This window comes from Poecilia reticulata, chromosome 3, assembly GCF_904066995.2.
Source record: "Poecilia reticulata chromosome 3, P_reticulata-male-v2, whole genome shotgun sequence".
NCBI lineage: Eukaryota > Metazoa > Chordata > Actinopteri > Cyprinodontiformes > Poeciliidae > Poecilia > Poecilia reticulata.
Window position 1 is genome coordinate 9,179,673 of NC_088832.1, and position 23,640 is coordinate 9,203,312.

Below are 23,640 nucleotides of genomic sequence, written 5' to 3' on the forward strand. Positions count from 1 at the left end.
GCTTGAATTGGGTTTTCTGCCCAATTCAAGCTGAAAATATTCAGTCTTGATCTAAAATAACTTCCAAACTACATAACGTGATAATGGTTTGGTCAGTCAATCATACTTTCATTATCAGTCAGTGGGTTGTTGGTCCAATCAGTCCTAACTGGTGAAGTGGCGATTTTTGGAGGGACAGACATTAAGAGGTGCAAACGATATCATGAGAACGAAGTTTATGTCATGAACTTTAATTTTACTTTAAAGACAGCCATCCTTTTAGTAGATGTGTGTTGTTAAAAAGTTTATGGACTTGGGATTTTGTTAGTCGTTTTTTTTTTTTGGAAAGGATGAACTCGGTTCTCAGCCTCTGTTTTTCTCAGGAGATGCTACTGCTGGAGGAAAACTCTGGGTCAAGTAAGTTGTATGCAAGTGGAAATGTTTTTTTTGTTGTTTTTTATTCACTTAGCTTCAAAAAATAAAAAAACCTCTAGAACAAAGGCAGCTATCTTAAGGCAACACGATTATGGGTTATTCTTCCAGCCATGTTTATGTGGTCAGGGGTAGCACACAGTCAGTGTTAAAACACGCAAGCCTTCTAGCCACTGGCTAATTTGCAGATAAATCCCTGGTTGAGCTCCTCAGCCCCTGGTTGGGCTTTCTGGTCAGTGGTTTGGCTTTACCCTGTCTGATTTGGCTTTTCCATCGACAGATTCATCCAAAAAGACAGATGGATTCTGTTTGAACTGAGAATCAATGGTGGGTAAAACTGATTACCTTTTTCTGCAGCCTGTCTCCTTGAATCACATTGTTGAAATATATATATATATTTTCCAACAACACATATTCATATGTGTTGCATTTTCTCATTTATTCTTTGGTGCTGGAATTACTTGTCTTCATTTATTCACTGCATTATATGACAGTTGTCAAAAGATGCAGGTCCAGGCTTAATGTTTAGGCATTTTAGTGTTTAATCTACATCTTTTTGGAATCGTTTTGTAAGTATTTTATTGTATTTAAATGGTCACAGGTCTTTTTATTTGCAAGGTAAATCTACCTAATCGAACTAGTAGTCAGCTGAGGGTTAATTAAGTGTTTGTGTAGCATTTTCAAATATAAAATAAACTATTTGTAATTTATTTGGTTGCATTTGTGCTGTGATTATCAGATTTTTTGCAAACTAAGTACTTAAACAAGCATGAGTCTGAATAGTTTTGTGTGTCCCTGTTTCCATGGTGACCTCCGCACATCACCAGACCCAACATGTATCTACAATACTTAAGACCTCAGCAGGACAATTAGCACTAGCTTTCTTATCTTACACTAGATGATGAAATGTTATTGTCACTATTTTACCTAACTTTGCCAAAGTAATATTTAATTTCTAATTATTTATTTCATAAAGCTGTTAATTTATTTAACCAAGCAACAAATTATTGAACTGTCCATAAAGGTTCTCCTCCAACCATATGCTGAGTATTAAAGTAGAGCAGCAGTCAGAAGCTATGCAGGAGCCATTATTGTATGTTCAGTCATAAAAAAGACAAAAACAGCTAAAACATGTCTCTAACGCTGCAGCCAGAATGACAAAATACTGCCATCAGAGAAACTGATTTGTGAACTGGATCTAACGTCTATTAGAGTTTAAGTTATTACCATTAACTATACAGAAAAGGCAGCGTTTTATTCTCTCTGACTCTTTGTTGTTCATTAACTAGTTTCTTGGAAATGTTAAACAGAATTCACATTTACAAATTGAAAGAGTCAACAGTCAGTTTTTTTTTCCTTCTCTACTCACATGATTTCACATATAACATGGGATGTTTTTCTGCGTCTATTAATTTGCTTTTCCAAGCAGAGATCAGCTCAGCCTTTCCATATGACAGGGCTGGAAACAGTAGATTGAATCACTTACCTTGTTGTATTTTTATCCACTGAATCATTTTTTTTTTTTTTTACCAAATCAACCATATAATCTGGATAATCAATCAATCAAGTGTGTTTGTAAAATACATTTAAACAACAAGGCAGTTCAAAGTGCTTTACATCATAAAAACACAAACAAGAAGTGACAAAAACATCATACAGTCACCAATCTGATCAAAAACATCAATATAAATCATATATGTTGGTCATTGTTCCATTAATTATGGTTAAAAAAGGTGAGTTTTAGTCTTGATTTAAAGGAACTCAGTGTGGACCAGAAACAGAAGACAAGTGTTTCATTGGTTCTTATGATGGAAAAAAGTCAAGCAAAGTGGCCAACAATAAATATGAATCTTAAATGTTTTTGTTTGTTTCTCTTTGCCCCATCTTACACCACGCAAAGTCTGGGTTGCGTAAATGTAAGAATAAGTGGACGAAAGTCGTAGAACATTTATCAGGTGCCCTTCAGTTGCAACGCTGCGTGAGAAAACAAGACTTGACCAGATAGGCATGGACTGACCTGTCTTCGATTCCTCTTCTTCCAGCTCCTTGGCCTCCTCGGCTGTGGGGAGACAGAGGTTCCATTATCAGCAGGAGCCACAGCACAAAGCCGGGTGCACCATGGCGTCATTTCATTGCAAGTCAACACCGAGCGGATCCTTCACAGCTCGAAGGACAAGCTGTGATAAAAAGAGCTATATGACGATGATGCCGCCACACAATGCTTCCTCATCACATCACACACACACACACGCGCACACACACACACACACGCTGAGTCACGTCCAGCCTTTAACCTCCTATCCAGCACTTTCACAAAGACTCTAATCACATTAGACTTTAGCTGCAGGCTTTCAGAAAACCCACTGTCAACACAGTAAGGGGGGTAACCCAAGTAGTGATGGCTGTCACAGGACATGCATGTGGATACGGGCTAAAAATATCCACCTGCATGTGTTCAAGACATGGATCTGCATCCTCTGTAGCTTCAGAATAAACTCTTTACAGAGCAAAACTAACTGCCAGAGCAACTAAATTTATGTGTTTTAACACTGACGCATTTTAGCGCAATTCCTTGAACTCCGACTGCCGATACCGGTGTCCCCTTGGGAAATTAATAAAAGAAATCTTGTTATAAAATCGGCAGCACAAAGTGTTGCATTTCGAGGTTCGAACAGCCTGCGCATGTATATATTTAAAGCGCCTTCCACTGTGTGCTCCGTATGAAATCGTTACCTCTCAACGTTAATATTGCAGGTCTATGGATTCTAACGTGCAGCTGTGCAGTTCTCACTAACAATGACGCCGATATTATGTTTGCAACTTTAATGCAAAAAGGAAGCAAAAGTATTTTGTGGAGAAGAAATAAATGCAAAACCGCCATGTGCACACACTGCTTCACAAACTCGGTATTGCAGCGTAAAATTACCGCAGATGCATGAAGCCTTTTCCGCTCCGCCAACCATCTTAGCAGTGTGGCAGTGGCAGAAGCACCTCAGGGGAAGACGCTTTGACAGGAGAGTGACGCTCATTTAAAGGCACCTTAAGGTCAGGGTGAATATGAGGGCAGCCAGAGAGAAGTGACTGAGAGCTGCCTCCGTCGTACACAGAGTGAAACAGCTTCAAACCCCAGCTGACTGCATTTACAACATGTGGCGGTGAGAAAGAGGGCAGCTACTGCTTGAGTGGGGAAGATGGACGAAATGCATAAACAAACGGAGAGTTAGAGGAAGGCTGCATTCTTCTAGCCGAAGCCAGAAGAATGTTAATGTTTTGTGTCGTCCTTCGTTCTGCGTGTGATTTTTATTTGATTAAATATTGATGTTAGGCGGCACGAGTTAATAAATGTTGCTTTCTAAATCGGCGCCTTCTAGAATTCTTCACAAACTTCAAGTTCAACCCTTGAAGACATTAAATATGGCAGGAAAGACACCGCGCCTCACCCTGTGCACGTCGTCGCAACAGTTAAACATGGTGGTGGTCTCATCATGCTATGGGGCTCCTCTTCTTCATTAGAGACACGGGAGCAGCTCAGAGTTGATGAGGAATATGGAATGGACTAAATACAATGTAATCGTGAAATAAAGCTTGTTAGATGTTGAAAAGGTTTGAGATTCAAGATCCAGTAGAATAATGCATTTCTAAACACACAGACAGAAACACACGACATCAGGGGTCTAAACTAGAGGTCATTTAACATTGTTTTAAGTCACAATTTTAGATATTAGAAAAAATAAATTCTAATGTCTAAAAATAGAAATGAAAATGCTCTTTCTTGATTAAGTCATAGGACAATATATTTTTCTATGGTAAGTAGACCAACTCGTGCTGTGAATTTGTGGTCCTGAACATAATGTATTTGGTAGGACAAGGCAGAAATGACTCTTAAAGGTGAAGGTTGCTGACCTGTAGTTTAAGCATATCCATGTAATCGAACGGCCTCTTCAAAATCCAGACCTGAATCAAACTGATCGTTTGGGACAAGACTTGAAAATCGTTGTTCACAGATGCTCTCCTTCAAATCTCACTGAGTTTGAACTACGTTGCAGAGGAAATTAGGCAGAAATGTCTCTTTATACACATGGGAAAGCTGGAAGAGAGATACCCACAATGACTCTGAGCTGTAATTGCAGTAACATATGGTTTTATAAAGTACAGACGATAACAAACTGTATTAGACGATAAATTGTCCCAGAAGTCATTGCGATAAACGATAATATTGTTGTTTTGACATCATTTCCAAGTAATATAATGGTAATGGTATAATAGTGCAAGAATATATTCTCAAATTTCATTAAACCTTAAATTCTAATGAACATTTTACACTGGGACTGGAAGTTATTTTAAATGGCCAAAATAAACAAACAAAACAACAGAGAAACAACAAATACAATGAATTTATGAATATATGAAAAGGGCTGGTTTACACCAAAACACCAGACTGAAGACTTTTATCAGTTTTTAGTAGAAAGAGACAGAAAAGAACAAACAATAAGTCATGCAAATGGAAATTATTGAGCTAGTGTTAATTTATCACGCGATTATTAATTTATTGCTTACAGCGACAGGCCTAGATATGAATTTCAGATTGTCATTTGTAAATAAGTGTAACACAATAACGAAAGTGGAAAGAAAATGGAAAAAGTTCAAACGATGAAAAAGTTCAATGAGTCTGAATGCTGTCATAAGGCCTTGTGTACCGATTTGAGGTTCGTTAATTATTTCCTGCACCACAGACACATAAACGTATATGTATGCACATTAGGACACAAAGCCTTATGAGTCCTGCAATTGAGCAGCATGACTGAATAATTATATACTTTTCAAAACCAGCTCTTCGTAAACAAAGACATAATCATGTGTTGCTTTCCTAAAAAGCTTTTTTTTAGCCAGTGTTTTGGTCGGAAACGACACAAACGACCAATATTAGTTATTCCATTTGAGTCGCATGCACACACAGCTGATCAATGATAGCATTTGGCACGAAGCAAAGCTTATTTACCAAAAGGTTAACCTCTGTGAAACATGTGTGCCCCATTGTTAAAAGCCTACAGCGGGGTGCAGGGAGCGGGGGGGGGGGGAACACAGCCTCCGATATGAGCTGTTTTTCTCACACGGGGGGGAAAATCTGTCCCATGTCGATTCTGCATAATCCCAAGAGAAGGTTTGATTAAATCACATGCTTGTCTGAATGTAAAAAGGGCTTAAGAGTGATGGATGACTGACTTCGGTGAGGGCCAGCGGAGGCATGCGCAGCCTCCTTTACACAGTCATTATATAAAGATGTCCAAGGAGGTAATAGAATATCTAAGAGAACAGAGCCATGCTGGCGCTCAGACGCACACCGACACTGACTCGGGGAAAAAAACTACAATACCACAAGCTGCTCTGCTCTGTTATGATCCCCATTCTGGTGCGCCGCATTGATTATGACAGGGAAGAAAAATGACTTACCCACTTCTCTACGTTTACTGACCTTTCCAGCCCTCCCCATCCAGTCACAGTGAAGAGAGAGTCAACTTCAATCTGGTTAGGCCAGAGAACACCATTAAAAGATGAGACAACCACAATTAGTTTGTGTTTTGCTGCGTCCCGCCGCAGCGCTAGATGTGTGTTTTTGAGGCCCATTCTTCCCTTCCATATTAATAAGCGATCCCTCCCGACAGGATTATAATAGTCGGCGCGATTGTAAAGACAGCGCTCAGGTCTGTGACTGGAAAAACCCTTAAGACTCCAGAAGCGCTGCCGGCAGGGGACAAAAAAAAAAAACTAAAAGATTTAACATTTCAATAAGGCAGACAGTGGATGACCACATAATGAATCCCGCCTTCAGTGTCCAGGCTGCAGGCGAGGGAATCAGCACCTCATCCAGCCGGCTGAAGAGAAGGGGGGCCCCACAACCCTCGGAGGCCCTCGCCAGTGGGAGGAACCGCATTATATTTCTCTCTTTCCATTTCATTTGATTTCATATGTTCCGTGCAGCTATTTACTCTTTCCTCTGAGTCTGTGTCACTTCCATATTTATTTTTAAACCTCTGGGCCCTGGTGCAGACTCTGGCTGACCTTTATTTAAATGTCTCCTCCACTCTGAGCAGAACTCATTACAGCAGAGCTGGTGGCTTTGCGGTATCTATCTCATTTCAAAACTTTTTTCCTTCTGCACTTGCGGGGACACTCGGCTATTCTGCGATGCTAATTACTGGACCCGGGTAATGATGTTCCTCCCTGTCACAGATACGTGTCCCGCCATTCGAAATCCTGCTAGATGCATTAAGCAAAACTCCCCCTGGATTCTCAAAGTTCCTTGAGCGGCTAACATCTCATCACTGCTCACAGCTCCGTCTTTTGTGCTCCTCTTGTGCCTCCCCTCACCCGACGCCACAACCCATGTAAGCACTGTTGACACATTACTGGAGGACTTGAACGAATGTTGTGTGGATGCAACACATGATCCTTTTTTTTAGTTATTGATTAATCTATGGATTCATCTGTTAATTGGATTAAAAATCACTTTCTGCTGATTTTATTATTTAAGCCAATTTTTTACAATATTAGAAATACTTTAAAAGATGTAAATAAACAATACACTTTTTTTTTATTAAAAAAAGAAAGTCCCAAAGAAAGCTTAATGCAATAAAATAGCATCACTTTAGTGAACGATTGATCATGTGTAGCAAAATATGCATTTGCAGCGACTTAGTTTTATCTTCACCTGGTTCAAATTTTTTAAACTATGTGACTTGAGGACTTTTAGGCAGAATGTATTTACAGACAAATGTTTTTAAATGCAAACCGTATATATTTTTGTACTATTTTGAATATATTGTTATCTCAGCAAATTGACTTTTTTGAGTCTGTATACTTTAGTTAACAAGTAATTGATTCCTAAATTAGTTGACAATTATTTCAGTAATAGAGTCATCACAATTAAACCGATTAATCGTTTCCGCCCCAGAATGTTCAACTTAATCAATGGCTCTAGAAGAGTTGAAAGGGGATTTCTGTGTCCTGGCTGGGTTGCTGTCTACAGCTCACATACTGGGACACTTTCACTCAATTAAATGGAATAGATTTTTTTTATGAAACATTTTCAACATTAATCTAATAATCAACTCTAATAATTTAAGTTGAAATTTGACTTATTGCAACTGTTCCAACTTGAGTACGACTTTAATCCAAGGTTCACACAGCAGGTGAAGTATTAATGGATGGCGCCATCTATGGATAGATTTTAAAATTACTCAGCAAGACAACCAACAGTGTCGTCACAAGATCACGACGAGACGAAGGAAGCTAATAAAGAGAAAGCACAACTAAAGGCAATGGTGTTTTGTGGAAAACTGAGTGCAGCTTCTGATGAGAAGTCTGTTTGGATCCGTAGTTTTAGACCAGGAGTTTTTCGAATGATGTGCGATGCGCTTCACCGACGCAGACTTCTTTCCTACGTCTACATTGCTTACGTCTAAGTTTACCGCAACTAGCCGCTTATACAAGATTGAAACACGTCTCAGGTCAACGTCATAAAAGTATCTCCGGCTTCAGTTTTCAAACTGTAGACGTTTTGAAAACTATCAGATACATTCCCGACTTAGAACCACAATTCTGATTTTTTTTTTAGGGGGGAGCGATGAAATGGTGGGAATGGTTTAGCCTGCTATGAAAAACATTTGATTTGTGTTGCATTTTCCTGCTGTGTGAACGTAGCCTAAGTCTGCGACTTGATTCCCCTTTTCTGGCTCGTGATAAGCAATGCAGCCCCCCAGATAATGACTTCAATACCAAATCTCAACTGTATCATCAACAGTAAATAGAAAAAAAATACAGAGGGCTTAAACCTGCACCTGCTTTTTTTCCCTCCTACCTTCTCTCCTGGCCTCCTCACAGCTTTCCTTGATCTTCCTTCGGCAGACAGCAGCCAGAGCGATGAGCAGGCCCAGCAGACACACGGCCAGGCCCACAGTAACCCACAGAGCCACCGGAGGGAAAGCAATGTTCTGACCTGAAGCGAAGAGGGCAGAGGGGGGGAAACAGGCAGAGAGATTACAACCTTTCTATTCAGTCTTGCAGAGCTAAAATAAGAGTGCAACTATCACAACATCCATCACTATTAGTCTGCTACTTGGCACTTTTTCAAAGCGGAAATTGTGAGAAATGTATAAATAATCCATCCTGCGAGAAACTTGCAGGGCACAACTTTAGGATATGAATCGTGGCTTTTGGCGAATGCTTCCATATCCATGTCGCATTCGCTTTAGAGAACGCCTGAGAAGCAAGAAACGACAAAAACTACAAAGGCGCGGGTACCTTTGTTTAATGCGAACAGGGAAAGAGTTTCTAATTAAGACTTCTGAGTCATGCAACTGTGTCCAGATGGCAGGTAGCTCACCAGTCGCACAAGGCTGTGTTGTCCTTTCACTCAGAAAGCACTGGCAGAGCTTTCAGATGATGCTGGCACTATCATACCCCCTGCCTTCTGCTACACATTGCTCAGATGTCAGATGTAAGTTCTGATGTTGCTGCTTTAATATCCTCCCGTTTCTTAATATCCCCATGGCAGTTGTGGAAAGCACAACCTGGGCATTTTGTGGAAAAGCAAAAGGTGCTTGTAATTGCATTCTCTTTCCCCACCCCTCCAAATAGGTTGACTAAAATGTTGTCTAGCTCTTTTATGCGTAGTAGATTATTTCAAGGAGGCACCTCAAATTACCCAAAAAAAAGAAAAAAGAAAAACATCTTCACACACGTGTGTTTTCAACCATACAACATTAAGATAACACTCAGCAATACGGAGTTATGCTAACATCCCTTCTGCAGACAATTAGCTGTCCAAGTTAGTTGGAGCGCCCTGGCAAACTGCGAACTGGTGAGGGGAAATAAAACCCGGTCAGCAAGACTAAAAAGATTTCAGACACAGCCAAATTTCCCAGGGGTATTCAAACCGAACAGAGGGAGAAGAAAGGCAGAAAACAGCAGAGCCACTAAATAGCTGTGGGTCGGGATGTGATGCATACAGTCTCTCTGAGTTACTCTGCTCCAGGTAGAAGGGGGGAAAAAAATCTAAAAAATGAATGACATTGGAGAGACATAATGATGAGGCATTTGCCAGACCTTGGAATCAGCTCTGATTTGGGGCAGACTGCATTGCAACATGCACAAAAATAATAATAATGATAATAATAAAAAATCTCCACAGTGCATTTCGTTATGATGTAAATGCACAGGATACGAAATACAAGGAAAGATGCAAATACCTTTTGGGGGATGGCAATATCATTTGTTCAGCCCTTTGGTCTTCTTTTCAGAAACTATTAGATGGACTGCCCTGACATTTCTGATTCCCTGCAATGAATCCTAATGACTTTGGGGAGTCGGTGGATTGCCCCTGACTTTTCTCGGAACCTATTGAGTGGAAGGCTATGAAATTCACCGTATTAATTCCTTTTAACTTTCCCTCAAATGCCAACATTGGATCAAATTTTCAACTTGTGCCACTGTGGTGGGTTTCATAAATACTTGCAAAACTGCAACTGTTAGCTTTATAGTGGGAGAACATAGTCATATTGTTACACCATAAGAACAGGATAGTCACTGTGAAAATGTATTTCATTGTTTATCATTTGTATCCAGTTTATTGTTGCTTGTTTGCTGGTGATAAAGGGGTATATATAAAAAAAATTGTAGTCATTAATATTCCATTAAAAGTTCTGTTATTCTTGTTTGATACCACAAAAATGTGACAAAGAAGCACTGATCATTTGATGAAAGCTTTTTAAGACAACAGAGAAGAGAGGAGGAGAAAAGATTAATTTGGAGTGTCTGATCTTTCTTCAATTAAAAAAAAATGGGACACAATGTTCCCAATGTATCCAGTGGCAGATGTACTTCAACGTAAAAAGAGAAAATGATAGAAATTAACTCTAAAAGAAAAAGTAAGCACAAAGGTCGCGTTCACACTTAAGTCCATGTAAATTAAAAAAGTAAAACAAACAACTTTTAGCAATTTGGGCACCAAAAGGAGGCAAAATTGTCTAAGACTATGTCAGACTAAAATATTTCTTAGTCTGATAAAGATTTTAAAAAATATTTATGGGCTTTTTAAAAACAATTCTGGACTTACTTTAGACCTAGTGCAACCTATCTGTGGCCTATTTACCGAGGAAAATACTTCGTAAATAGGATTATATATATATATATATATATATATATATAATGTAAATAAGAGTCTTTCTGGCCTGTGTTAGCTGAGAGAGCTCTTTTAAGGTGCATACATGATCCAATGAAGTGTTTCGTGGTGCTGGTCTTGCGAAGCAGGATAAACAACCAAATGTCAGAGAGAAAAGAGAAAATCTGGAAAGTCAATCCTGTCATTTTGATGAAACTGTGCAAGACTCCCGAGGCGAGCCATGACTGATGAGGCTGTGGCTCTCTGTCCAGTGAGTGCTTCACTATGCCATATTTAAAGAATGACCATCTGAAAGCCCCACAAGCAGCGAAGCCACAAAACATGTATGAAAGAGCAATAGTTGTACCCATACCGTTCGTGTCACTCCAAGTCGAAAATGTAACGGATGTGTCTGCGACTTTGTGATGAGTAAAGAAGGTGCAGAGCTTTTTGTTTTCACACTCTCTCTCATTCTCTGTTCTTCTCTCTCACACCTTCCCACCAGCCTCTCCCTCCCTCAAGGCAGACTGATAAAGACAAATGCCATAGTCCGCTATCATTGCAATGCCTAGGCCGGAAGGGCTGCAGGGTCATATTTTTCTTTCTCTCTTGTTTGATGATGTGATTTTGTTTTCTTCAGAAATAGATTTGTCTCTAATGGCTCTGTTTACCTATCCTTTTCCCCCCCCTCTTTTTCCTATTCCCTCTATGCCAGTAGAAGAATGGAGTCCTTTGGGCTCTAACGTGACATTATCCAGAGACTTCAGACTTAAGTAGCTGCTCCAAACAGAAATAACTTCACAGTTTTCATTCATTGGTACGTACAGCATCGTTCGGAGGCACCTAATAAGAAGACTCAAACGACACGGTGATGAATGGGCATAATGTGGCAATTGACACATTTCTACACTTGTCTGTAGTTTTTTTATGTTAATTGAGGCATTATGTAATCTGTCAAAGAACTTGTTTTCAGTGACAGGATGTGTGGTTAGTTTTAGTCCAGATGGGTAACATGCCAATGGGCAAATCGTTCCAAAGGGTCCTTATGTGATGGACAACAAAAAGTATAACCAAAACTCACAATATCCACCAACTGTGGACTCACATATTGGTTTTTTTTCATTATTCATGAAAACTGTGACTACTTGTGGATATTTTCAGAAATATTCAAGAGAAAATGCTACTTGACACGCCATTGGCTGGTGTTTCAAGCCAATCTAAGAGCACCATCCATTTTCTTTGGTGCTGATTGCCTGAATCTAAAAATGGAGGTAATGAAGACTATAGATGTTAACTTATCTGGGAGCGCTAAGACTGTTTCCACTGTAAATATAAATCCATATTAAGGTATATTTGCTGTTTGTACTGCTTTAGGTAGTTACAAGCATTTTTTGAGGAGGCTTCAGGTATCCACAAATTTTAGCTCTTCAGAGACAGATGTGGTTCTGAACCTCTGCAGGTACCAGGGATCTACTGCATATCCAGCATAAATAAAACAGTCCCAAAAAAGTGTCTCCTGTTTTTACGTTCGCTAACAACGCAGACAGGACTGATCAAATAAAATACAGTCAATATTAGCTACGGTTCAAGACAAGCGGGCAGAAAGATCAGGTGTAGCATATTCCTCTGCTCTGATTTGTTGTTAAACCATCTAACAAGTACAACAACTGCAACAGATATTTGTTTGATTGAGGGAAAATTACTCTGTCAGTGAGAGAGGAGAGAAGAAGCTCCAAAAGGCCATAGCACCGCCTGGAAAAGAAACTGCAAATTAAAGAGAAAGGAAAACACTGAGCAGTAACTGCTTAGTGTAGCTGTTGGATTGATAATAAGGAAACGGTGAGCTTGTGCAGCAGCGCACTCCTGAAGGGTTTGGCTAACATGACACGTCAACTGTATGTGGCTGTGTGCAAGTTCTCACTGTGTGTGTAAAAAACACACAAATTTGACAAAATGTTAAACCAGTAGGAGCTGCACTGATATTAATTACATTACACACCAATCAGGCATAACATTATGACTGACAGGTGAAGCGAGTAACACTGATTAACCCTTCATCGTTGTATTTATTAGTGCGTGCGATATATTAAACACCGAGTGAGCACTGAGTCCTCTAAGTTGATGTGTTGATGCCTGAACGTACCGCTCCACATCTATGCCAGTGAGCCATTTGGATCTCAGTCCAGTACTACCAGTTATTCGTACTATTGTTACCTCTGTTGAACCACAGCTTTCCATTCAGAGATTTAGTTTTCCCTAAAGCTTTTCATAGGACGGTGACGTGTTTAGGCCTGCAACAAGCAATACATCACTTAATCACATGAGAAAAGAAAATTAACTCAACAATTTCCATTTGCATGATTTATGATTTTTCCCTTTTCTCTATTTTTCTACCAAAACTGGATGATAAAAAGTCTTCCGTTTTTTTTTTTTTGCTTTGGTCTCAACTAGTTTTTTTTCTTTTTTTTTTTTGAAGGACAAATTTGTTCACAGACACTTTGTAGTTCATTTGAATTGTTGTCTCTGTTTTGTTAATTTATTTTGGATATTTAAAATGTCTTACAGATCAAAGTGCTAAATGTTTATTAGAATTTATAGTTTATTGATCTATGAGAATGTGTTTTTATAATATTACCATTAATGCCATTCCCATTATATTACTTGAAAATTTGTCTCAAAACAACACTTGTCATTTGTCACAATAACTTCTGGGACAACTTATTGTGTCAGGCCTAGATATGTTACATTGACTTACAAGTCCAAAACGTTATTATGCCCATCACAATATTCTGCTTAGATTCTTACATTAGCGTGACTAAAAGGAAGAGATACAAAATGGAGGATCTAGAGATGAAGTTCAGCTTTCCTTGGGAAACAAAAACAGACCACAGGGCGTTTAATGCTCATCGAGGCAATTCAGGTTTCTTGGATTTCAAAGGCTGTGAAGTTTTACAGTGCACTTTAGTTTTACAAGAAATGTGTCCGTGAAACAGAGAGGATGCATCAGTTTCCAAAAATACGTAATGGTGTGGCTGTGTTATTATTTATTTATTTTTGCTCCACCCGACATAAAATATGATGCGTCGTGTCCATCCCCTGATGCTTTTTTATCGAGCAGTGTCAATTTTATTTTAAAAATAACAAAAAGATTTAATGGGTTATTATTACAAGTCAATATTTGGAGCCTCTTTTATGTGCAGCATTAACCACCTGGAGCATGTCCTTGACGATTATGTCTTATACAAGGCAGAGGTAATTTTTGTGTTCTATAGGAGCCCACAAAAGACTGAGATGGTAAAAAAAAGATATTTACCGAGGGTCCGAGCATGAGAATGATAAAACGCCACTTCCATATGGAGCCTCAAAGCCCAATATGAAGCTTCCCTAGTCTCTGGAAGACACTACAGGGTACAGAGAAGGGACCAACTTCGGTATTGTTTGGGCTTCAGTGAATGTAGGAGCCAAGGAATGCAGGCATTTTTACAAGCCTGAGTGTTTTCTCTGCAGCACCTTTGGTGGAATAAAGTGTTTCTAAGACTCCCTTGCCTGTCATCTTGGTTTGGCGATGTGAAGACGGAAGAGATCAAAGCTGTTTTCTCTCTGGCACCCCAGTTTTACCTGCCTACAAGAAACCTCGCCTCTTAAACTGGGACCAAAGGAGAATAATGTCCCTTGACAGAAGGATGGCTTCAGGCTGAGAAAGGCCTCAGGGCTCATTGCAGACAAGCTGAAAAGATGAGGAAGGAGGAAAGAGGAGTCAATTAGGTTTTTTTCTCACTGCCAGGACGAACAACCTGATCTTACCCTTTCTCTGTGTTAAAGTTGAGGAAAAGAAAAGACGGATCCAAAATGGAGACAAACTGATCACAGAAAAGCAAGCTATACCAGGGGCTAGCCCAGAAGCTGAACAAGGCCATTACCCTATTAAAGGGTTCATGCTTCCTGGAAGACCAGTGCTGTAAATTGTCATCAGTCACATGGCCATTTCAGTGTAACAGGAGCATGAAATACGGTCACAAACATTTAGAAGGTGTAGAAAAATACCCTTAGTGTCAACAGACATTGAACAGCTTCAATTTTAGTCATGAACTTGTATTATGAACCTCAGAAGTGTCCATCAAAACCCTGGAATCCTCCCCGCTCAGGCGTAGTGTGGAAACCTTGTGGCCACGCACACCAGCTGTTCGCGTAATGGCTGGAATACCTCTCCTTGCGCGGAGAGGACAAGGAAGTGACTTGTACAGGGGAAAACTCAGCAAACTAAGATTGATGACGACAGGTTTCCGTCCTGTCAGCATCTTTGCTTCGAGCCTTCACTCTTTTGTTTTTTTTTTTTTTTTTTTTTGCATTTCCGTAAATAGCTTTTCAGAGAAATGCTACCTAGGTGTCTTATTGGCATGCGGAGAGGTAATGTGCTCATCTCTAGGACAACCCACCGCCCATTTACTTACACAATTTGTTTGACATTATTGCCCTTCCCTTGAAGCTTTGGGCTTGAGGCAAACAAGACTGTGTGATGTGCCGACTTGCACATTAAAACAGAGTAATGGCTCTGCATTTATAGGAATAAAGTTCCTAACAGCCCTCTTTTTTCTCAGCGGGAGAACTATAAAAGCCATCTGCTGGTGGTGGGGCAAGTGATGGAGGGTACACGAGGGAGTAAGAAGGATGAGTTAGTGATTCCATGAAGGTTGAAGGGACAGGATAAGGGGGTGAATGACCGAGTGACCCCAGCAGATGAAAACAAAAGTGGAACCGAGTTTCCGTGTGGCACTTAGCATAGAGGCTGACTGCCTGGATGCTGGAATGTGTCTCAGTCAAGAAAGTAATTTTCGGTATGACTCTAAACTTGGAGGCTGTTTCTGAGGCTCATTTAGCTGATATTTCTCTGCAAGAAGTCTGGCTCGCACTCCAAAAGCAGGGCGCGTTTTAAGTGCAGGGTTATAGATTCAGAATGATGAGTTGATGTAGGAAGGTTGCCGCAGCAATAAAAAGAGACAGGCTTTAATCTGGCTGATCAACAGGTGAATATTTTCTGCTATTCAAGGGTGCCGCGGCACTGAAAGATGCCTAAATGGAGACCTGGAGATCGAACGAACTTGAGGTCCGATTGGCAAGTTCACCCAGACGTGAATCAGAGGACTGCAGTGTGTGCATGTGGCGGCGGGAAATTAAGAAGTGGTGAAGTGTCGCCTGACAGCTTTTCAGGTTGTGTGGAGTTTGCCCGTTTAAGGTCGAGTGTATCCCTCCCACATTTCAAAAACATACAAATGAAGGTAACTGGTGTCTTTAAACAAACTGAAGAAGTTTTGTTGGACAGTAACATGGTACTAAAGGTACACCAGGGTGTCTAAAAATAACAATAATTGCTTTGAATCAATACAAATAATCAATAGAAATTGCTACAAATTTGATGGAGATAAAGAAAAATTATGTCACGTTTCTTTCACCTTTCTTCTACATGTTTGCTATTTAACCTACATTGCTTGTTTAAAACTTTTAATTGACCCACACTGACCCACACACTTTGTGTGTGGGTCACTATGTGTGTGGGTCAGTGTGCGGTTTATTCCATGTGACTGATGACAGTGTGCACACCTCACCCCATGTGCGCTTTTTATGAGCATTTTGGTGTGTGTGTGTATGGTTCCGGAAATTGACAGTCCGACGGGACAAATCCACCTAACCCTGTACGACCTTGAAATTTTCCATACTGCTTGTGAGTATTGCGCTAAGACCACTGGAGGGTAAAAAAAACAACAAAAAAAACAGTTGCTGCTTTTCCATAAAGGTCAGATTTGGAATGGGTAGTTGTTCTGTCGAGAGATTTTTCGACCTACGCTGGAGATCTCTTATTACTTAAGTAAATACAAACACTATAAGAATGACCGATATGTCTAATTGAAATTGTGCCAGCAGCTGAGAGACGGGTACAAATAATGTGAAGGTAACACAGACATGTCAGATTCATGGCTGAGGTCAATTTTCTCAACAGCTGAAGTGAAGCACACAGAAAATAAGAACTAGATAATTATCTGAACATAACGCTCCAAGACAACTGCAGGGCTGTTGTGTTAGCAGGGCAGCGAGAGCATTACAGGGAAAGGGTTGTGAAAATGTGTAATAGCTCTGCTGTGGAGTATGTAAACATTAGCCTGAGGTGGAAGTGGGCAGAAGAACCAAAATAAACCTCACACTGGTTCAGATGCAGGCCCTGATCTGGATATGAAAACACCATTTGTTTTGATACAGAATGGATTTTAAATGTCACGTAAAAGTGCAACCATGAGCATCAACTCCCTGGGTGTTACCCAATAAGCACAAGGCTCGGTTTCCTTCTAAAACAAACACGTATTTGCATGCTAAAAAAAAAGAAAGAAAAAGCAAAAAAAGGGCCAAGTGAAGAAATGGAGTCAGACAGCTCAATTGAGAGAAACAAGCCATGAGGAAACCTGTCAGGAAGTGAAAAGAATATTTGAAAATGTGTCACAAGCAGCAGAAAGCAGGCAGGCCCGTCCAAATGATAGGACAAGTCAGCTGTTGAAGGATGTGGCAAAAAAATAAAAAATAAAAAAATAAAAATATTGATTTGTGGTACATGAAAAAGACTTTCAAGCATTTAACCCAAAAAAGAAATTCCACATTTTTAAGTGCACCAAGGGTGAGAAAAAGCAGCAAATGACACGCATGCATGCACACATACACACACACACACACTCGGTGTCAGCTGCACAGTGTGATAAGCTTTTTTGGCAAGCTAACTCTCCTCTACATTTGTTGTAAACTGCAACGGCAGATCATAAGCGATTATAACTTATGATCTGCCGTTGTATAGGTAATTATACAATTAGTCTTGCAGCAGAGTATGTTTCGCCTTTCAACACACTCAAGCAAATGAAACAAGAAAAATACGACGTGACATACGCCGTTACCATCAGTTTGGAAAATACACTTCTGTATAAATTTTGTACGGAGCTGTCTGTGGATGACTTTATACTCTCACAAACACCCTGCCCACCTCATCAAACACCAGCCAAGCTAACTGTCTTCCAGTCTCCCTCTCGTCACATTCTGCCCCGCTGGGGCCTCAATTAAAAACTCTTCTGATGTCAAGTAACTGACAGAGAGTCCATCACTTTTGCACATCCTTCTCCGCCGAGAGTGGCATTAAGATGTTGGAGGCAGAGTGGACTATTGATCTTTTTTTCTTCTTCTTTTTTTGGGGTTGCCGAGCCAGCTTTGCGAGGCAGGTCGAACATTGGTGTAATAATGTCTTTACAATGTAGTGTTGTATAAAATGTTCATTAGCTTGAAAATAAGAGACGCCCGTAAAGGGTGCTGCGGGCGACGTGGAGGAGACAATTAGTGACAGCTTTCTGAGCCAAAACAGCCTATTTGGCTGGTTGACGCTGCCAATTAGAGGATCCGACACTGAAGTGTCAAAGACACAAAGGTATGAAGAGATTGAAGCAATACCCGAGACCCATTTGGTTCCTCTTACAGAAGGCATCATACATCCACTTTAGAGGAGATGGTTAATTATGATGAAGCATGATCCTATAGTGGTTTTGTGCTGATGGTTCGTTGTTGTGCCCTGTGACAGACTGGCGACCTGTCCAGGGTGTACCCTTCCTCTCGCCCGGAATGTTAGCTGGCGATAGGCACCAGCAACCCTCCCGACCCCACTAAGGGACAAGGGTGTAAAGAAAATGGATGGATGGATGGATGGATGGATGGATGGATGGATGGATGGATGGATGGATGGATGGATGGATGGATGGATGGATGGATGGATGGATGGATGGATGGATGGATGGATGGATGGATGGATGGATGGTTGTTGTGCTAATCTAAATTTGCACGTTTCAAAATGTGTGAAAACTCTGGCTGTACAGATTTTAAAAAATATTGTTTTTCAGTAGGATCACATCAGCACACTGAGACGCCCCTCTTTAAAAAAAAGAAGAGAGAAATCATTGTTTTTGGTCCCAACAAGCACTTAATTAGACTCAATAAGGGTACTACCATTATTTTTGCAAAAGTTGCTAGAGAAATGTGTTTTCTGCCAAAGCCCACTAAAATTAATTATATTAATTCTAGTGGGTCAGATTATTGTGTTGGTCGTTGAAAAATCAATCGCGGAGCTGCCGTTTTTTCTAGGTTTTATTGGCTCTAGTGGCCTTTATTTGATAGTTAATTGACAGGAAAGTTGGTAATGAGAGATGGGGAAAGACATGCAGCAAAGGTCTCCAAGCCAGGAATCGAACCCACGACGGCTGCGTCGAGGGCTAAGGCCTCCATACATGGGTAGTGTTTAACCCCTGCGCCACCACAGCACACCCAGGAGGAGCTGCAGTTCTGACCAACACCAGGAAATCAGATCATATCTGGGGCTGCACAATATCAGAAAGTCCTCTGATGGTGATAGTACTGGTAAATATTGCAATGATGAAATCAGCTGCATTATGTCTGTTTTCTCCCTTCCTCTATTTTCTTGACACGGAAACCTGAGATGTGCAGAAATCTGACTCTAAGCTTGGATGGACACAATTTTTATTTGTTGCAGCTTTTCTACAAAAGTCATCTTATCAGTTTTTTTGATGCATTTCACCCCCCCCCCGGCCCCCAAGCCTAAGTAAATTTTACTTTGTTTTTCAATACGCTCTTTTTTTTCTTAAATGAAAATGTATTTTCCGCTGTTCCTCTTATTTTTTTATTGATTAAGAACCTTGAATTACAACGTGTATGAATAGTGCTATAAACACCAGCCTGCCTTGCCCATATACAGAACACTCTCAACCCATAAAGAATATACTTCCAGTAATAAAATATTGTAAATTGCCTTTTTTTTTTAATTATTCAGAGTTAAGCAACTAAAACGTCACTCAGATTGTGAATGAGCCACATCTCCATTGTGCATATTAAAATGGTCTTTTCTACTCTGCAGACGCCGTTATATGTGCTCCTTATTGCTGAAACAACCCCTACGTTGCATCAGAGTCGTGTAAAAAGGGTGTGAAATATCATCCAGAATCTGAACTTTGAAATAATACTTACTGAATCATCCATGCAAGGTTAGGTTGGACTTTCAACCAAGGGTTTTCTTAATAATGCTACGAAGCTGTAATTACCTAGCAACATAACAACTGTCAGACCATTTTTCTGTCCCAAATTTCCCTAAATTTATGGAAAACGTTTGAAACCAGCTTCTAACTTTGAAATGATGCATTTGAGGACTGATGGTCGTTTCTGATCAAACAGGGACGTAGTTGAAAGGAGGAGTGCTTACATGATAAAATCTCAGAATACAAAATAGCAGGGATGTCATCTAAGCCCTGTATCACAAACAAAGCTTAAGGTTAAAGAACCATATGATCCTCTTCAAAGAGCTCAAGTTCTTAGTATGCTTCCCTCACTGCGGTATTACTGGGAGAATATATAATGACACATTTTTTAAAAAGACATGTCTCTGCCTAAGGCTCTCATTATAAAACAGCATTTCTCATTTTCCTCAGCTGCAGTCTTTGGTGGATATAGGAGAGACAGATGAATATCCTCAAAGCACTCAAGTTAGGCCACGTTCAGACTCTGTTGCAGGTCAAATCAGACTTGTTAGCCGTTCATCTTATGAGCACAACCAAACTTGCACGCTGTTTATTGTGTTGCTCGGGCGGGAATAAAACACAGCCAGATACATTTAGATTAATAATTTTTAGTCCACAGTCAAAATCTGTCTGAAATGAAGCATGGTTAAGGTTTTGATTGTAAAGCAATGACAGGCAATGCTTTACATTCAATCAGTCCCAGGCCACATGTAATCCAGCCTCTATTTAACACGATGCGTAAAATAGCTTTTGATGCTTTGATGTTTCACTGCAAATTACGGCTGCATTGTGAGTTGTGAACACCACCTAAAGTTGACAAAAACTGCTGCATCATCTGCCACAGCTGTCAACCAGTTGAACCAGTTAGGCTCACCACAAGCAGCACGGTTTATAATGACCATCATTCCAGCCAAAACCATCAGGATGAAGTTGAAATCCAGCAATGCTAAGCCCATTCATAAGGGATTATTAAGATTAAGTTACACTTTGGGCCAAAGATGTTCAGACCCCATACAGGTTTTGATTACTCAAATTACTTTCATTTTATCAAGAGCTGTGCTTAAATGAGTTATTTCACAAATCTTAACAAGATTCAACTTTTGGAAAAGTAGAATCAGATTATAAAAACATTGTTTTAATTTAATTCATACCAATGCCATGCTGAAAATTATTATTACTGTCCTCAATATGCAATAAAAATTATGCAAAATAACGTGCTTAATATATTGCTTACATATGTCAAATATATTCAGAACTCTAATGTAACAAACATACATACATATTTATTTATGCATAAACAAATGTGATGTGGCTAAATACATTTGCAGAGTAATGTCCATATGCTCCTCTTTTGAGGAGATACTGCCTCCCGAAGCGCAGATAAACGTTTGTCCAGGTATCTGACGACTACATGGTGTGAGAGTGGATTTATCTATAATAGAATCCATCTCCAATAGTCTCACAGTTAACCCTATACGTGTCCTCTAGCAGGGGTACGACGAAACAATACAGAAACGAGTTGTACTTTACCGAAACACACCTCAATGATTCCTATAGGGAGACGTGTTGTTGCATTGCAGCATAAATTATTGAGTAAAACCAAAATAAAGACATCATTTCCAGACACGCTGTTGGAAAGCGTACACTACAGCAGTGACAGAGGGGACTCAAGAGTAGTTGAAATCTCCAGAGATTACCGTGGTTCTGTCAGGGCATCGTGTCAACTGCTGACTTATGTTACATGCATGTAACACAGTGAGCCCATCTTAGTCACTTGCCTGGACAGAAACTTGCTGCTAGCGCTTAAATATCTGCAGTGCAGAGAGGCCTCTCACGGTAGCATGTCTGTTGTTAACCCACTTGTTAAGCACACTTACTTTCCTACGGTTGCCCTGTCTGCAGGATCTGTCTTCCGGTTCAGTGTAAAAACCAGTGAGAGAGAAGCAGAAGTCTGGAATATGTTCTATGGTGAAAAAAAAAAAATATATATATATATATATACATTCCCATGAATCTTTGGCAGCACTTCAAGCATCTGTGATGCCAAAGACTGGAAATGGTTTAAACTTTCTTCCAACTGCTCTCCATTTGCAGCTGTTTTACATTCATGACATCGACAGTTATAGCTTGTCTGAGCATCAGCTTCTCAAAACTTAATCACACCTGATAGACTGTTTTCTATCAGTGCGATAGACTGTGTTCGATTGAAGACCAAAATTGCAACATTTGTTACATTTTCAGCTGGTGAAGTTTGCTTTGATGCTGTCAAACGGCCCAAACTAATTGAAAAACCTGTTCAGCTTCTCACCTTTGGTGGAGCTGCACCAAGAGCCACTGAAGGAAACAACAAGAGTGGCATCAGATTTTAGCGGTTGGAGGATTTCTATTTTTTCATTGGTAAAATACCATGAGTCATTTCTCCCGCTAGCGCTAGACTAGCACATTTGTTTTGCTTGTATTTACCCAGAATGCCCTGCGCTACAGTCTGCTTCCTGCTTTTGGAGCGATCTCCGGCCCGCTTGCATCCGCATATTTATTCAAACAGCACCACAGTTCACATCAAATGAACAGAGACCTGGGATTTTAGACCCCTCTTCTTTCAAATATTAGAGTTTGATTATGCATTCACACCTCCCCAAACAAACCAGACTTTCTAGACAAACGAACTACAGTTCAATTAAAGCGGACTGAACAGGACTGGTGTGAATGCTAGTCAGCTACTCCCACATTCAATATTTTAGGTGCCATTTATAAAAAATTGTCTTTGATACAATTACTTCTGTAAATAAATACTAAATATTTAGTTATTGTACAACTAACCTTTTTGTTAATGCCTTTTAATGTTAGATGAAACTAAACTTTTATTCTTAGTTAGGTCAGTAAGGATTACCTGAATGATTTCTATCTGATACGATTCCCTTGAATCGTATGAATAAAGCCGACTCTGATTAAAGGCACTGTTGTTGAAAATGACATTTAGTGAGTTTAATCATTAAAGAGGTGCTTCATTCCTGTTTCAGACATCTGGTAAAATATTTCTAATTGACTATTACTTCCAGTCTTGTAAAAAAAAAAGAGAACCCGTTTTCACTATTAGTCCTTTTCCCTCTTAGTGACAATATCACAATCTATCAAAGCGATTAAGTTACCATAGGACATTTATGGAACATTTACATTATTGCTTTTATTGGACTCATTTGACAGAAGCAAAAAGTCTCTTGAAGTCGTTGTGTTTCAGTTCCTTCATATGAACCTAACAATGCCTGGAAGCTGTTCCGAAACTCACTGTCAAATTCAGCTGCTCGTGGGTTATTGCTTAAATATACTTTGTTTCCTTCAAGCACTTTTAAAATATGATGCCTTGGACAGACTGAGAATGGCTCCGTAAATCTCCCTTAGTGGAACAAAGCTAATCGCAGACTTACAACTTGTGTGTAGCTAAGTTATTTAGCTTGAGAAAACGCTCAGCCTCAGGCTGGGAAAGGAATCAAAGACAACATGTTCCCACCAATGTCCCACATGGGTTGCAACTTTCTCAAAAGAAAAAAAAGGGGGAGATGACAAACATATCAGTTTATGCACAGATTAAGTCACATGTATGTATTATCTAATAACGAGAGCCGACGAGACCAGTTTGCTTCCACTGCCTTTTTTTCCACATAAACCTTGAAAAGACGAAAAAGAAGAAATGAGAACAAATAGAAAAGAGATATGAAAAGCAACCAAGAATATTGAATTTTCTTCTTTTTTTTTTAAAGCTCGACTTTTTTTTTGACACGATAAAACAAATAAGAAGGTGGATTAAGTACAAGTGTAGTTTGGCTGTCCTTGATCGAGGCAAAGAACCTGAATGTTGTTCAGTAACTGCAGTAGGACGACCTCAGGTGTGGCCAGTCCACAGGCAACCTTGAAGCTTAGCAAGCATTTTCTAAATAAAATCTAAGTAAATGTGAGTCTTTTACTGTG

The 23,640-nt window shown here is 39.8% G+C and overlaps 1 protein-coding gene across 3 annotated transcripts in view; it reads right to left on the reverse strand.

Annotated features, from left to right (window-relative positions):
• cd276 (CD276 molecule) overlaps nucleotides 1–23,640 on the reverse strand; it is a 90,575-nt gene that overhangs the window by 18,535 nt on the left and 48,400 nt on the right. For all 3 annotated transcript variants that reach the window (XR_533281.2, XM_008404749.2, XM_081605014.1), the window contains exons 5-6: nucleotides 8,270–8,407; nucleotides 2,429–2,470 (exon numbers count right to left, since the gene is read on the reverse strand). Coding sequence is in view for 2 of the 3 variants with exons in the window: in XM_008404749.2 (XP_008402971.1) it covers nucleotides 2,429–2,470; nucleotides 8,270–8,407 (180 nt within the window). In the remaining variant the exon portion in view is untranslated. The remainder of the gene's footprint in view (nucleotides 1–2,428; nucleotides 2,471–8,269; nucleotides 8,408–23,640) is intronic.